General features: G+C 45.3%; 1 protein-coding gene across 3 annotated transcripts; it reads left to right on the top strand.

The window, feature by feature from the left end:
• Positions 1–743: 743 nt before the first annotated feature.
• On the top strand, positions 744–14,350 carry LOC109876167 (actin-related protein 2/3 complex subunit 1A-A). Of its 3 annotated transcripts, none has more exons than XM_031813958.1 (10): positions 744–948; positions 1,775–1,921; positions 4,910–5,014; positions 5,647–5,869; positions 6,520–6,627; positions 8,307–8,513; positions 9,443–9,518; positions 10,437–10,630; positions 10,762–10,852; positions 13,399–14,350. In XM_031813958.1, exons 2-10 carry the CDS (start codon positions 1,858–1,860, stop codon positions 13,402–13,404), a joined length of 1,074 nt encoding a protein of 357 aa, XP_031669818.1. In that variant the 5' UTR covers positions 744–948; positions 1,775–1,857; the 3' UTR covers positions 13,405–14,350. The 3 variants fall into 3 exon arrangements, with proteins under 3 accessions (XP_031669818.1, XP_031669819.1, XP_031669820.1); XM_031813959.1 differs by having other exon boundaries at positions 746–948; positions 1,778–1,921; XM_031813960.1 differs by lacking the exons at positions 744–948; positions 1,775–1,921; positions 4,910–5,014 and adding an exon at positions 5,241–5,280.
• The last annotated feature ends 1,150 nt before the right edge of the window (positions 14,351–15,500 follow it).

The following is a 15,500-nucleotide window of genomic DNA, read 5'->3' as shown; positions in this document are numbered from 1 at the left end:
GTACTTTTGAGGAAAGTCTCAGTCAAACTACTACAGGTGTACTGTTGAGGGAAAGTCTCAGTCAAACTACTACAGGTGTCCTGTTGAGGGAAAGTCACCTGACTACTACAGGTGTACTGTTGAGGGAGGTCACCTGACTACTACAGGTGTACTGTTGAGGGAGGTCACCTGACTACTACAGGTGTACTGTTGAGGGAAAGTCATCAAACTACTACAGGTGTCCTGTTGAGGGAAAGTCACCTGACTACTACAGGTGTACTGTTGAGGGAAAGTCATCAAACTACTACAGGTGTACTGTTGAGGGAGGTCACCTGACTACTACAGGTGTACTGTTGAGGGAAAGTCATCAAACTACTACAGGTGTCCTGTTGAGGGAAAGTCACCTGACTACTACAGGTGTACTGTTGAGGGAAAGTCATCAAACTACTACAGGTGTCCTGTTGAGGGAAGTCACCTGACTACTACAGGTGTCCTGTTGAGGGAAAGTCATCAAACTACTACAGGTGTCCTGTTGAGGGAAGTCACCTGACTACTACAGGTGTCCTGTTGAGGGAAAGTCATCAAACTACTACAGGTGTCCTGTTGAGGGAAGTCACCTGACTACTACAGGTGTCCTGTTGAGGGAAAGTCATCAAACTACTACAGGTGTACTGTTGAGGGAAAGTCACCTGACAGTCTGCATGTTATCTTCATCCTCCACCAACCTTTGTCCCAGGTGCTTGCGCAATAGCTGAATACGCAGACACACCCTCGTCTCTCCTCCTTCTCTCTCTGTGTGTCTCTCAATCTCGCTCTACTTCCTCTTCTTGTGTCCTCTCCAGTCCTGCGCTGCACTGCTTCATTCGTGTCGACTGCCCAGAGTCCGCGAATACAACCCTGCTACAACCACACACACAGAGACGTTGGTTTACATCATCTTATCGTTCCTGTCCACTGGAGGAAGGAGAGGTAGGAGGGAGAGACTGGTTTTGGTTGACATTCCCTTGTTTCTTAGTTGCATTGGGGTTTCTTATGGTTTTCTATGGCGTGGTCTTTCCTGTTTGAGTCTGTGTCTGTGTCTGTGTCTTGATCTCTATGCTAATTAAGTGTGATAAGAAAGCACTCTCAGTTCAGTTCCTTGTCAGATACTGGGACTGGGAGGCATTGCAGAAAGGTCTTGTAATGCCACGTATCAAGGGCATCAAGAATGTAGGAGTGACAGTATGAGAGGCATATAGCAATGGAGGCCAATAGAGCAGGACATTAAGGGTCTGCAATGGAACCAGTCTAATGTTGTTGTGCATATAGGATCAATCAGAACGTCCTTCTGGTCTTCTGAGTGTCTCCCACCAAGTGGAAGGAAGATACAAATCTCTACCTATACAAAAAATATATACTGTAGGGTTGACTGTATCTGAATGCAATGGTTTTTCCCACTATGTCAACATAGCTCGCAGGCAACAACAACCATGTAAAGATGAAAGGTAGCCATTTTGTGTTTACAAAGTATGTGCCAACACTGACGACCAACGTCCACAGTTAGTTTCCTTGCTCAACTCGTTGCTCAACTCAACAGAAGTCAACGCTCAACTTAATATTTACCTAAACGGGCACGATTAGTGTAAGATACAACTAAAAAAAACAATTCAGACATTCAACCAGTTTCTGAAATACACTTGGGGTTGAGTTGCTTGGGGGCAAATTTGCCTCCTAGAGTATAGCCTAGGTCTACAATCTAACTTTATCTAACCCAATCTTTCTCACTTTTAACCCTCCCTTCCTGGTTTTACTACAGTAGAGTTCCAACCAATCCCTGACAAGAAGAAGACATTCCGTTCCCAGCCACATTCCAGAACCCTGTGGACCCCTTGTTGAAGCATGTCTCTGTACAGCTTTGGGTTGGAGCCTCTCTCCTGTCATGCCTGGAATAAGGACAGGACACGTAAGTAGTCCTGCAGTAATACTTAAACCAGTCTGCCCGCATTTCAACACACACACACACACGCGCGCGCATGCACGGGCACACACACACACACCCACACACCCACACACACACACACACACACACACACACACACACACACACACACACACACACACACACACACACACACACACACACACACACACACACACACACACACACACACACACACACACACCTCTCTTTCTCCCGGTCTATACCTCCATTAGCTGGCCTGCTGGCTCCTCGGAATCGTCCCAAATTCCCTATACAGTGCACTACCTTTTGACCAGGGCCCATAGGGTTCTAGTCATACGTAGTGCACTATGTAGCGAATAGGGAGCCCGTTGAGACGTAAACCCCTCGTGTTGTTTCCTGTCTGCAGATGCATTTCCTCTTCCTCCTCTAATTGCTGTCCATTAAAAAATGTCTGAAGATCTGGGGAATGTGATTATCAACAGAGGAAATGTTAGCAGAGATGTAAGGAGCTCCATACTGTAGTGTGGGCCCAAATGGTACCCTATTCCCTATATAGTGCATTACTTTGTACCAGGACCCAAAGAGCATTATGTAGGGAATAGGGTTGCCATTTGGGACACATTAGACTTCACTCTTCTTCTTCGTCTCCTTTACTAGTCTAACTCTACCCTTTTAGTATTCTGTTAAAGTACAAAGATGGAACATGAACATTGTGATTTATCTACAGTATCTCTACATTAAACAAGTTATCTTTGACGTAGAGAGAAATTTGTAGGTAAACATGCTAATCTGGTCGCAAGCCGGATCTCCCTCTCTCCAACGTCTATATGCAGTAATAATAGAGCCCGAGGACAAGGTTAACAAAATGCCAGTGTTACCTAATCAAATCAAATCAAATGTATTTATATAGCCCTTCGTACATCAGCTGATATCTCAAAGTGCTGTACAGAAACCCAGCCTAAAACCCCAAACAGCAAGCAATGCAGGTGTAGAAGCACGGTGGCTAGGAAAAACTCCCTAGAAAGGCCAAAACCTAGGAAGAAACCTAGAGAGGAACCAGGCTATGTGGGGTGGCCAGTCCTCTTCTGGCTGTGCCGGGTGGAGATTATAACAGAACATGGCCAAGATGTTCAAATGTTCATAAATGACCAGCATGGTCCAATAATAATAAGGCAGAACAGTTGAAACTGGAGCAGCAGCACGGCCAGGTGGACTGGGGACAGGAAGGAGTCATCATGTCAGGTAGTCCTGAGGCATGGTCCTAGGGCTCAGGTCCTCCGAGAGAGAGAAAGAAAGAGAGAAAGAGAGAATTAGAGAGAGCACACTTAAATTCACACAGGACACCGAATAGGACAGGAGAAGTACTCCAGATATAACAAACTGACCCTAGCCCCCCGACACATAAACTACTGCAGTGCCAACCCAACCCAACCCAGACAGGATGATCACATCAGTGACTCAACCCACTCAGGTGACGCACCCCTCCCAGGGACGGTATGAGAGCCCCAGTAAGCCAGTGACTCAGCCCCTGTAATAGGGTTAGAGGCAGAGAATCCCAGTGGAAAGAGGGTAATGTAATGTAGATCTTTTTCAGTGTAATATTACTGTTGGTTCAGGTGTTAAATGAACTCTATTAGTGTAGACAACCCCAGTTAATAACCAGTGTTGACTGTGAGTGTGATTGTGCCAGTTTTACCAGAGATCCTTAAATAATGACTAGAGGCTAACAATGGGAGCCATTGTCCCAAAGGTGGGAAGCCAGGAAGTCTGCTTATCAGTCTGCTCATTAAGCCCACAGAAACTCATTGAATAACGCTGTATTCCCGCGTGGACAGATTTTGGTGAGAGTGAAATCTCTCGCTTTGCCTCTTCCTCTCTGGTTTTACTCTGTGGAGAGTATAACGTTCCCATCAAAACCACGGCCATTATTATCATATTTCCCAGCATGCTCTACTGCAGGTAGATTTTTTTCAATTATTGTTTTTTTAATACTTTTGTTTTTGTACACTGATTGATTGATTCATATTATGCTACTCAAAGACAAATAACAAACCTTTTTCAAAACGAATCCAATCAGTTAATTAGATTTGTACCCGTTACTGAAACGGTTGTTCCCTTTTTAAATGAGTTACATACTCTCTTCACAACGTTGCTAACCCAGGCAATCATTCTGTTTGGGTTCTGATAGGAATTACAAATCACTTTGTAAACCAGCATAGTGTGACTTGCAGGTAGGGTTGCAAAATTCTGGTCAAAAATCTTGCCATAATTTCCAGATATTTCAGAAATCGTGGTTGGAAGATTCCTGGAAATGGGAGGAAATAATTTTAAAAATCTGAAATCCTTCAACCAGGATATCTGGGAATTTGGGGAAAGTTACCTACCCTACTTCAAGGCCTGATGTGGCCTATAAACCATGAGTTTCAGACCTTTTTACGACGGTGAAACTAGGCCTAATTAGTGTAATTGTTCAAAAAATACTATGAGGTGTCATTGCAAACACCATTGGTGAAAACTATATACACTTCCTGGTGTTACATATGAGGTGTTGCATAACACTAAAAGTGCTAAATTCCTTTAACAGTGATTTAACACTGAAAAGCGTGGACACTTATACACACTGGCCCAGTGTTGAACTGAACACTGTCAGTGTTGATTCACCACTGGAGAATTTGCTGTGTATACATATACAATGTACTGTATGTTTCTGTACGTGTCGTATATGATACGTCAATGCATTATAGACATCTCTCCTCCACATAATATGCAATGTTGTGTGTGTCTGTGTGCGCTTGCGTGTGTGTGTGTGTTTGTGTGTGTGTGCCACTGTCAATCAGCAATCAGCAAGTTTCTATCCATTACACATTAGTTACATGTTAATCAAGATGATGTAGAGATGCAGAGATGCCTCTCCTCTCTCCAAATATTGCTGTGTATTCGTTGTTGTTAATCAAGATATTGTAGTGACGTAATGATGTCTATCTCCAGAGATTGCTGTCAGCCCCAACAGCAGTGTGGCGATCATCTATGAGAAGAAGGGGAACGAGTGGGCCAAGATCCACGAGCTGACTGAGCACAGTGGACGAATCACAGGTACCCACATACAATGAGACCCAAAGGACGAATCACAGGTACCCACATATAATGAGACCCAAAGGACGAATCACAGGTACCCACATATAATGAGACCCAAAGGACGAATCACAGGTACCCACATATAATGAGACCCAAAGGACGAATCACAGGTACCCACATATAATGAGACCCAAAGGACGAATCACAGGTACCCACATATAATGAGACCCAAAGGACGAATCACAGGTACCCACATATAATGAGACCCAAAGGACGAATCACAGGTACCCACATATAATGAGACCCAAAGGACGAATCACAGGTACCCACATATAATGAGACCCAAATTGGCTTCCTATAGTGTACTAGCGTAGACCAGGGCCCATAAGCCATTTGGGACTCAGCCATAGACAGCCAGGAACACACACGCACACACACACACACACACACACACACACACACACACACACACACACACACACACACACACACACACACACACACACACACACACACACACACACACACACACACACACACACACACACACACACACAGGGTGCTAACCTGAACATGCTGCATCACAAGGCATTATGGGATTCCAACTGCATCATTCTCTTCATTGTCTCCATCTCCTAAAAACCTTCCAGGCATCGACTGGGCTCCGGATTCGAACCGCATCGTGACGTGTGCATCGGACCGTAATGCGTACGTGTGGACCCTGAAGGACAAGGTGTGGAAGCCCACTCTGGTGTTGGTGAGGATCAACCGGGCTGCTACTTTCGTCAAGTGGTCCCCTCTGGAGAATAAGTTTGCCCTGGGCAGCGGAGCTCGCCTCATCTCTGTCTGCTACTTCGAGAAGGAGAACGACTGGTGAGAGACACAGAACACATTCAGTCAGTCGGACGGTCGGTCGGTCACTCACTCACTCACTCACTCACTCACTCACTCGGTCACTCACTCGGTCACTCATTCACTCACTCACTCACTCACTCACTCACTCACTCACTCTCACTGTACCCTCTTACTAATACTGTACTCTCTTACTAATACTGTACTCTCTTACTAATACTGTACTCTCTTACTAATACTGTTATTGTGACTGTTACTACAGTAGTACACACTCACTCACTCTCACTGTACCCTCTTACTAATACTGTTATTGTGACTGTTACTACAGTAGTACACCCTCACTCACTCTCACTGTACCCTCTTACTAATACTGTACCCTCTTACTAATACTGTTATTGTGACTGTTACTACAGTAGTACACACTCACTCACTCTCACTGTACCCTCTTACTAATACTGTACTCTCTTACTAATACTGTTATTGTGACTGTTACTACAGTAGTACACTATAGGCTGGAAGTGAGGCACCATTTGAAATGTTCCCAGACAGAATCTACTGTGACCTTTCCCCTCTGCCCCTGTTATGGCTCAGTAGTGTCTTGAGATTTGTCCAATATGAATCTATTGCAACCTTTGACCTTTGAGACCTCTGTGACCTCTGATTTCTGGCAGGTGGCTCAGTAAGCACATAAAGAAGAGCATCCGGTCCACGGTGATGTGTCTGGACTGGCACCCCAACAACATCCTGTTGGCTGCAGGATCCTCTGACTTCCACTGCAGGTCAGAACCAACAGATAGTAACTGTCTCTAAGGCTTCCACTGCAGGTCAGAACCAACAGATAGTAACTGTCTCTAAGGCCTCCACTGCAGGTCAGAACCAACAGATAGTAACTGTCTCTAAGGCCTCCACTGCAGGTCAGAACCAACAGATAGTAACTGTCTCTAAGGCCTCCCCTGCAGGTCAGAACCAACAGATAGTAACTGTCTCTAAGGCTTCCACTGCAGGTCAGAACCAACAGATAGTAACTGTCTCTAAGGCTTCCACTGCAGGTCAGAACCAACAGATAGTAACTGTCTCTAAGGCTTCCACTGCAAGTCAGAACCAACAGATAGTAACTGTCTCTAAGGCTTCCACTGCAAGTCAGAACCAACAGATAGTAACTGTCTCTAAGGCTTCCACTGCAGGTCAGAACCAACAGATATTAACTGTCTCTAAGGCTTCCACTGCAGGTCAGAACCAACAGATAGTAACTGTCTCTAAGGCCTCCACTGCAGGTCAGAACCAACAGATAGTAACTGTCTCTAAGGCTTCCACTGCAGGTCAGAACCAACAGATAGTAACTGTCTCTAAGGCCTCCACTGCAGGTCAGAACCAACAGATAGTAACTGTCTCTAAGGCCTCCACTGCAGGTCAGAACCAACAGATAGTAACTGTCTCTAAGGCCTCCACTGCAGGTCAGAACCAACAGATAGTAACTGTCTCTAAGGCTTCCACTGCAGGTCAGAACCAACAGATAGTAACTGTCTCTAAGGCCTCCACTGCAGGTCAGAACCAACAGATAGGAACTGTCTCTAAGGCTTCCACTGCAGGTCAGAACCAACAGATAGTAACTGTCTCTAAGGCTTCCACTGCAGGTCAGAACCAACAGATAGTAACTGTCTCTAAGGCTTCCACTGCAGGTCAGAACCAACAGATAGTAACTGTCTCTAAGGCCTCCACTGCAGGTCAGAAGCAACAGATAGTAACTGTCTCTAAGGCCTCCACTGCAGGTCAGAACCAACAGATAGTAACTGTCTCTAATGCTGTTGATGCTAGTGCTTTGCTGATTCTTATTTATTCAACCTTTAGCTAGGTAATTATCGGGTCAGATTATTTATTTTCTAATGCTTGGTCAAGGAGCTGTTACAAAACTATGACAATGTAATTACATCTGTACAGCACCTCTGCTTGATAAACCCTGCACCACCTTTGAATTGAATCTGATGTCATTTCGCAAACAATTTTGCCATAGTTTTGTATTTTCTCACAACAGGTTTCTTTACCATGCAATCTTAGAAAAAAAAAGGTGCTATCTAGAACCTAAAAGGGTGATTCGGGCTGTCCCCATAGGAGAACCGTTTGGAAAAGTGGTTAGAGTTCCATGTAGAACCCTTTTCACAGACAATTCTACATGGATCCCAAAAAGGGTCAAGTGGAACCAAAAATGGTTCTTCTATAGGGAAGAACCCTTTCGGGAACCCTTTCTTCTAGGTGTGAGTCATAATATAGTGGTTAAATGTTTTTATACCAATGTATATACAGTCTGTTATTACTATAACACTATTTAAAAATACTCTCTCACACGCTCTCTCTCTCTCTCTTTGTGATCCAAAATAAGCAGTTATTAAAGTACCGCTGTGCGAGCCGGATCGGCCCATAGTGATACAAACATGACAATTCCCAAATATTCTTCATGCAGGATCTTCTCTGCCTACATCAAGGAAATCGAGGACAAGCCAGGCCCGACAGCTTGGGGGGCTAAGATGCCATTTGGGGAGATGCTGCTGGAGACCAAGGACTGTGGAGGTTGGGTACACAGTGTCTCCTTCTCCCCCAGCGGAGACCACCTGGCCTGGGTTGCTCACAACAGCAGCATCAGTGTGGCCGACGCCACCCAGGGGAAAGAGTGAGTGAAAGAGTGAAGGGGGAAAGAGTGAAGGGGGAAAGAGTGAAGGGGGGAAAGAGTGAAGGGGGAAAGAGTGAAGGGTGGAAAGAGTGAAGGGGGGAAAGAGTGAAGGGGGAAAGAGTGAAGGGGGGAAAGAGTGAAGGGGGGAAAGAGTGAAGGGGGGAAAGAGTGAAGGGGGGAAAGAGTGAAGGGTGGAAAGAGTGAGTGAAAGAGTGAAGGGTGAAAGAGTGAAGGGGGAAAGAGTGAAGGCGGAAAGAGTGAAGGGGTGAAAGAGTGAAGGGGGAAAGAGTGAAGGCGGAAAGAGTGAAGGGGTGAAAGAGTGAAGGGGGAAAGAGTGAAGGGGGAAAGAGTGAAGGGGGAAAGAGTGAAGGGGGAAAGAGTGAAGGGGGGAAAGAGTGAAGGGGGAAAGAGTGAAGGGGGAAAGAGTGAAGGGGGAAAGAGTGAGTGAAAGAGTGAAGGGTGAAAGAGTGAAGGGGTGAAAGAGTGAAGGGGGAAAGGGGGAAAGATTGAAGGCGGAAAGAGTGAAGGGGTGAAAGAGTGAAGGGGGAAAGAGTGAAGGCGGAAAGAGTGAAGGGGTGAAAGAGTGAAGGGGGAAAGAGTGAAGGGGGAAAGAGTGAAGGGGGAAAGAGTGAAGGGGGAAAGAGTGAAGGGGGAAAAGAGTGAGTAGCTATCACTGACAGAAAGGATGCTTCTCAGTCTTTTCCTCCACTACAGTCGTCCTCTCGCCTCCTCTCCTGAAAATGGAAAAGGGAAGCCATTAGAGCCTTGGAGGAGATCGTTGAAAAGGAACCTTGTGTCCTTCTGATGTTCTGAGGAAAGAGGCTAGGAGAAAGGGATGAGAGGAATCTTTCATTTAGAGATTCACACAAAGAGAGGAACATGTCATTGACCCCATGACTCTTGATCTCTGACCTCGTGTCGATTGACAGGGTGACTCAGCTGACAACGGACCGCCTCCCTCTACTGAGCGTGCTCTATGTGAGCCCCACAGAGATGGTTGCCGCGGTAAGAAAACACACCTCTCATCACTCTCTTCATTTGTGACCGACCAGAACCATAGCAAGGTTACTCAACACGTGAGCCCAGTTCACCGAACCACTTCCACCTGTGGGAGTTCATTGAGTTCAGTGATACACTGTCCCAGATGGAACACTGTCCCCTATATATAGGCTTTACAGGATCCCTTGTGACCTGGTATTCTACAGTTTGCTCCTATCGGTCCTGGTCAAAAGCAGTGCATTATATAAAGGCAATAGGGTTCCATTTGGGACTCAACCATAAGGCAATATCATACATACCCTGCATACTATGTTCCTATCATACATACCCTGCATACTATGTTCCTATCATACATACCCTGCATACTATGTTCCTATCATACATACCCTGCATACCTAATGTCTAAACCCTCTATGTTCCTATCATACATACCCTGCATACTATGTTCCTATCATACATACCCTGCATACTATGTTCCTATCATACATACCCTGCATACCTAATGTCTAAACCCTCTATGTTCCTATCATACATACCCTGCATACTATGTTCCTATCATACATACCCTGCATACTCTGTTCCTATCATACATACCCTGCATACTATGTTCCTATCATACATACTCTGCATACCTAATGTCTAAACCCTCTATGTTCCTATCATGCATATCTAATGTCTAAACCTTCTATGTTCCTATCATACATACCCTGCATACCTAATGTCTAAACCCTCTATGTTCCTATCATAAAAACCCTGCATACCTAATGTCTAAACCCTCTATGTTCCTATCATACATACCCTGCATACCTAATGTCTAAACCCTCTATGTTCCTATCATACATACCCTGCATACCTAATGTCTAAACCCTCTATGTTCCTATCATACATACCCTGCGTACCTAATGTCTAAACCCTCTGTTTCAGGGCCATGACTGCTGTCCGTTTCAGTTCTCCTATAAGGGCCCAGGCAGTCTGAAGTTTGTTAAGAAGCTGGACATCCCCAAGCAGACCTCTAGGGGCAGCATGTCCGCCATGCAACACTTCCGCAATCTGGATAAGAAGGCTACTGACGACGACGAGAGCAACGAGCTGGGCTGCCTGCACCAGAACAGCATCACGTGAGGAGAGAGGGAGTGTGTGTTGTGTGTGTTGTGTGTGTTACATACACGTGTTTAGCAGATGTTATTGCGGATGTAGCGAAATGCTTGTACAGTATACTGAATCTCTCTGCTCTTGTGTCTCCCTCCAGTCAGCTGTGTATCGTGTCAGGAACTAAGGCCCACGTGGACAAGTACAGCAGTGTGGGTCTGGACGGAGCTATGGTCCTCTGGGACTTCAAGGTACTGCCTACATACACCACATGTACAAAAGGATGTGGACACCCCGTCAAATGAGTAGATTTGGCTATTTCAGCCACACCCATGGCTGATAGGTGTATATAATTGAGCACACAGCCATGCAATCTCCATAGACAAACATTGACAGTAGAATGGGCTTACTGGAGAGTTCAGTGACTTTCAACATGGCACCGTCCAGGGATGCCACCTTTTCAACAAGTCAGTTTGTCAAATTTCTGACCTGCTAGAGCTGCCCCGGTCAACTGTAAGTGCTGTTATTGTGAAGTGGAAACGTCTAGGAGCAACAACGGCTCAGCTGTGAAGTGGTAGACCACACAAGCTCATAGAACGGGACCGCCGAGTGTTGAAGCGCGTAGCGCATAAAAATTGTCTGTCCTCGGTTGCAACACTCACAGCCGAGTTCCAAACTACCTCTGGAAGCAACGTCAACACAAGAACTGTTCGTCGGGAGCTTCATGAGATGGGTTTCCATGGTGAAGAGATGGGTTTCCATGGTGAAGAGATGGGTTTCCATGGTGAAGAGATGGGTTTCCATGGTGATGAGATGGGTTTCCATGGTGAATAGATGGGTTTCCATGGTGATGAGATGGGTTTCCATGGCTGAGCAGCCGCACACAAGCCTAAGATCACTGTGCACAGTACCAAGCGTCAGCTGGAGTGGTGTAAAGCTTGCAGCCATTGGACTCTGGAGCAGTGGAAACACGTTCTCTGGAGTAATGAATCACGATTCACCATTTGGCAGTTCGACGGATGAATCTGGGTTTGGCGGATTCCAGGAGAACGCTACCTGCCCCAATACATAGTACCAACTGTAAAGTTTGGTGGAGGAGGAATAATGGATTCGGGCTAGGCCATTTAGTTCCAGTGAAGGGAGATCTTAATACTAGAGCATACAATGACATTCTAGACGATTCTGTGCTTTCAACTTTGTGGGAATAGTTTGGGGAAGGCCCTTTCCTGATTCAGCATGAAAATGCCCCCGTGCACAAAGCCAGGTCCATACAGAAATGGTTTGTTGAGATCGGTGTGGAAGAACTTGACTGGCCTGCAAAGAGCCCTGACCTCATCCCATCAAGCTAGGCCTAATCGCCCAACATCAGTGCCTGACCTCACTAATGCTCTTGTGGCTGAATGGAAGCAAGTCCCTGCAGCAATGTTCCAACATCTAGTGGAAAGCCTTCCCAGAAGAGTGGAGGCTGTTATAGCAGCAAAGGGGGGACCAACTCCATATTAATGCCCATGATTTTAGATTGAGATGTTTGACGAGCAGGTGTCCACATACTTTTGGTAATGTAGTGTACATGACATGACATTACATTCAGAGACTCAGGAACCAATGGGGATTCAGTATTCTAATCAGAGATCAATTCAAAGGCACAGGGTGTGTCTGAAATGGCATCCTCATCCATAGTGTTACGAAATTATGTCTAGGGGTCCTAGCTACATGTAACCTGACTCATTCTGTCTAGGGGTCCTAGCTGCATGTAACCTGACTCATTCTGTCTAGGAGTCCTAGCTACATGTAACCTGACTCATTCTGTCTAGGAGTCCTAGCTACATGTAACCTGACTCATTCTGTCTAGGGGTCCTAGCTACATGTAACCTGACTCATTATGTCTAGGAGTCCTAGCTACATGTAACCTGACTCATTATGTCTAGGGGTCCTAGCTACATGTAACCTGACACATTATGTCTAGGGGTCCTAGCTGCATGTAACCTGACTCATTATGTCTAGGAGTCCTAGCTACATGTAACCTGACTCATTATGTCTAGGGGTCCTAGCTACATGGTCTGTAACCTGACTCATTATGTCTAGGAGTCTTAGGCCTAGCTACATGGTCTGTAACCTGACTCATTATGTCTAGGGGCCCTAGCTACATGGTCTGTAACCTGACTCATTATGTCTAGGGGTCCTAGCTACGTGGTCTGTAACCTGACTCATTATGTCTAGGGGTCCTAGCTACGTGTTCTGTAACCTGAGTTGATGTGTGTATAAATATGAGAAGTCAGCTTATTCAGCCAGGTGTTGAATGTACCCAGGAGACAGCAACTTACCGAGATCAGGGCTAGCTCCATCTTGACCTCTTGATCGGCCAGTCTAAGCAGATTATCCATATGTTCATGGTGACAAAGTAAATATGAACAGAAACCACACTACAAAAATATATGCCCAACTAAAGAGGTTTTCTAACACAACAAAAACAAATAAAATCTGACCGAGAGGCTTCTGTCCTCCTCTCTCTCTCCCAGACTGCCAATCACCTTCATTGGCTGCACCTGATGTGCTTATCAAGGCTTAGCTCAGCACTTAGACCCTGTTGGTGCTGCCCCCTGGGGGCGGAGTGTGGAAGTGTATCCTGGATAGTGTGTTTGCCTTTGTTCCAACACTAACCTTTCCCCCCCATATCATTACACAGCATAGTGCACTACTGTTGACCAGAGCATTATGGGTAAAACTCAGGCTGTTCTACTCTGTTTACATGACATTTATTCACCTGTTTTTCTTCTTCTCTCTGTTTTCCCGGCAGCACTGAGTTCATGGAGGATGCTAAGAGCCATAGGCTGTGTCTTGCCATCTGTGCGGTCAGCATTACTCCAGATGACCATGGGACTCACCACTACCAGTTGTTATTAACATCTACATTAAGCAGTTAGTCACACCAGGGTTGGGGTCAATTCCATTTCAATTCCAGTCAATTCGGAAAGTACACCAAATTCCAATTCCATTTTTAAAAAATTCCTCATTGAAAAGCATTGACTGGAATTGAAATGGAATTGACCCCAACACAGAGTCACACCACTGTCAAGTGACCCATTATTTTACACAGATAGATGTGTTATCATGTGTATTCATTTTCAACTGGAACAGTAGACACTTCTGCAGCTTCAAGATGTTTTACAATAAATCATGTTGCTTTGTGCTGGGTTTCAATCAATCAATCAATATTTTTGAAGTAAAATAAACATGCTTTCTACAGATTCTGATGGACTGAGTTTTCATATTGCACTGTGGTTCCTATGTGATAAATGAACTCACACCCAAGTGGTACGTTTTGGTGTATATTTCTAATATTGTAGTAAGACATAATATTATATAAATCATAACGTCCATCCCTGGCTGAGTGCTACACTTCTGAGTTTTCATATTGTACCGTGGTTCTTATGTGATAAATGAACTCACACCCAAGTGGTACATGTATATTTCTAATACTGTAATAAATCATAACGTCCATCCCTGGCTGAGTGCTACACTTCTGAGTTTTCATATTGTACCGTGGTTCTTATGTGATAAATGAACTCACACCCAAGTGGTACATGTATATTTCTAATACTGTAATAAATCATAACGTCCATCCCTGGCTGAGTGCTACACTTCTGAGTTTTCATATTGTACCGTGGTTCTTATGTGATAAATGAACTCACACCCAAGTGGTACATGTATATTTCTAATACTGTAATAAATCATAACGTCCATCCCTGGCTGAGTGCTACACCTCAACAAGGTATTGTGTCTATGGCAGTATGGCTACAGTGAATCTACACTCCAGGACTGTTCTAAAGGTAAATATAAATATACCAAATACTAAGTAAACTGGATGCAAAAGGTTGCTGCAGGTGCTTGAGGGTCGCTCAAGGAGAGGTCAAGGAGAGGTCAAGGAGAGGTCAATGTTTTGCCAGCTGTAAATACTGCTGTACTACTGTAAATGAATAGCGTTTCCTTGTCTGTCTCCGCCCACTGGGACCTCCGCCCACTGTGACCGCCGCCCTCTGTGTCCTCCGCCCTCTGTGACCTCCGCCCTCTGTGACCTCCACCCACTGGTTTGAGTTCTCCGTGAATAACAACACAGCAGAGCTACTAGAGAGGAAGAGGCGGAGCCAGAGGGTTTACTCACGTCAACGTCTGTCCACTGAGAGTACAGCGTTATTCACTGTGTTTCTATAGGTTTAACAAGCAGATCGATAGATAGAGAGGAAGAGGCGGAGCCAGAGGGTTTACTCAGGTCAACGTCTGTGTCCACGGAGAGTACAGCGTTATTCACTGTGTTTCTATAGGTTTAACAAGCAGATCGATAGATAGCTTGTCACCTGCCTTCCGCCTTCGGGACAACAACTCATTATCTGTATCTCTGCTACTACTGCATAGATTTAAACTAGGGGCGTTACCCGACCTCCCTTTCCCCAAGAGGAGCCAATCAAGACAAACCTTTTTTTTTCTCCACCTGACCATAGATAATGATAGAGAAAGCACTGAGTATGCAAATCATTTAAAGAACACCTGCTCTGTCCATGACATAGACTGACCAGGTGAATCCAGGTGAAAGATATGATCCCTTATTAATGTCACCTGTTAAATCCACTTCAATCAGTGTAGATGAAGAGGAGGAGACCTGGTTAAAGATGAAGGGGAGGAGACCTGGTTAAAGAGGAAGGGGAGGAGACCTGGTTAAAGAGGAAGGGGAGGAGACCTGGTTAAAGAGGAAGGGGAGGAGACCTGGTTAAAGAGGAAGGGGAGGAGACCAGGTTAAAGAGGAAGGGGAGGAGACCAGGTTAAAGATGAAGGGGAGGAGACCTGGTTAAAGAGGAAGGGGAGGAGACCTGGTTAAAGATGAAGGGGAGGAGACCTGGTTAA

Source organism: Oncorhynchus kisutch, unplaced genomic scaffold, assembly GCF_002021735.2.
Source record: "Oncorhynchus kisutch isolate 150728-3 unplaced genomic scaffold, Okis_V2 Okis06b-Okis10b_hom, whole genome shotgun sequence".
NCBI lineage: Eukaryota > Metazoa > Chordata > Actinopteri > Salmoniformes > Salmonidae > Oncorhynchus > Oncorhynchus kisutch.
Note: the sequence above shows the minus strand (reverse complement) of the source record. Positions and strands in the feature narration are given on the sequence as shown.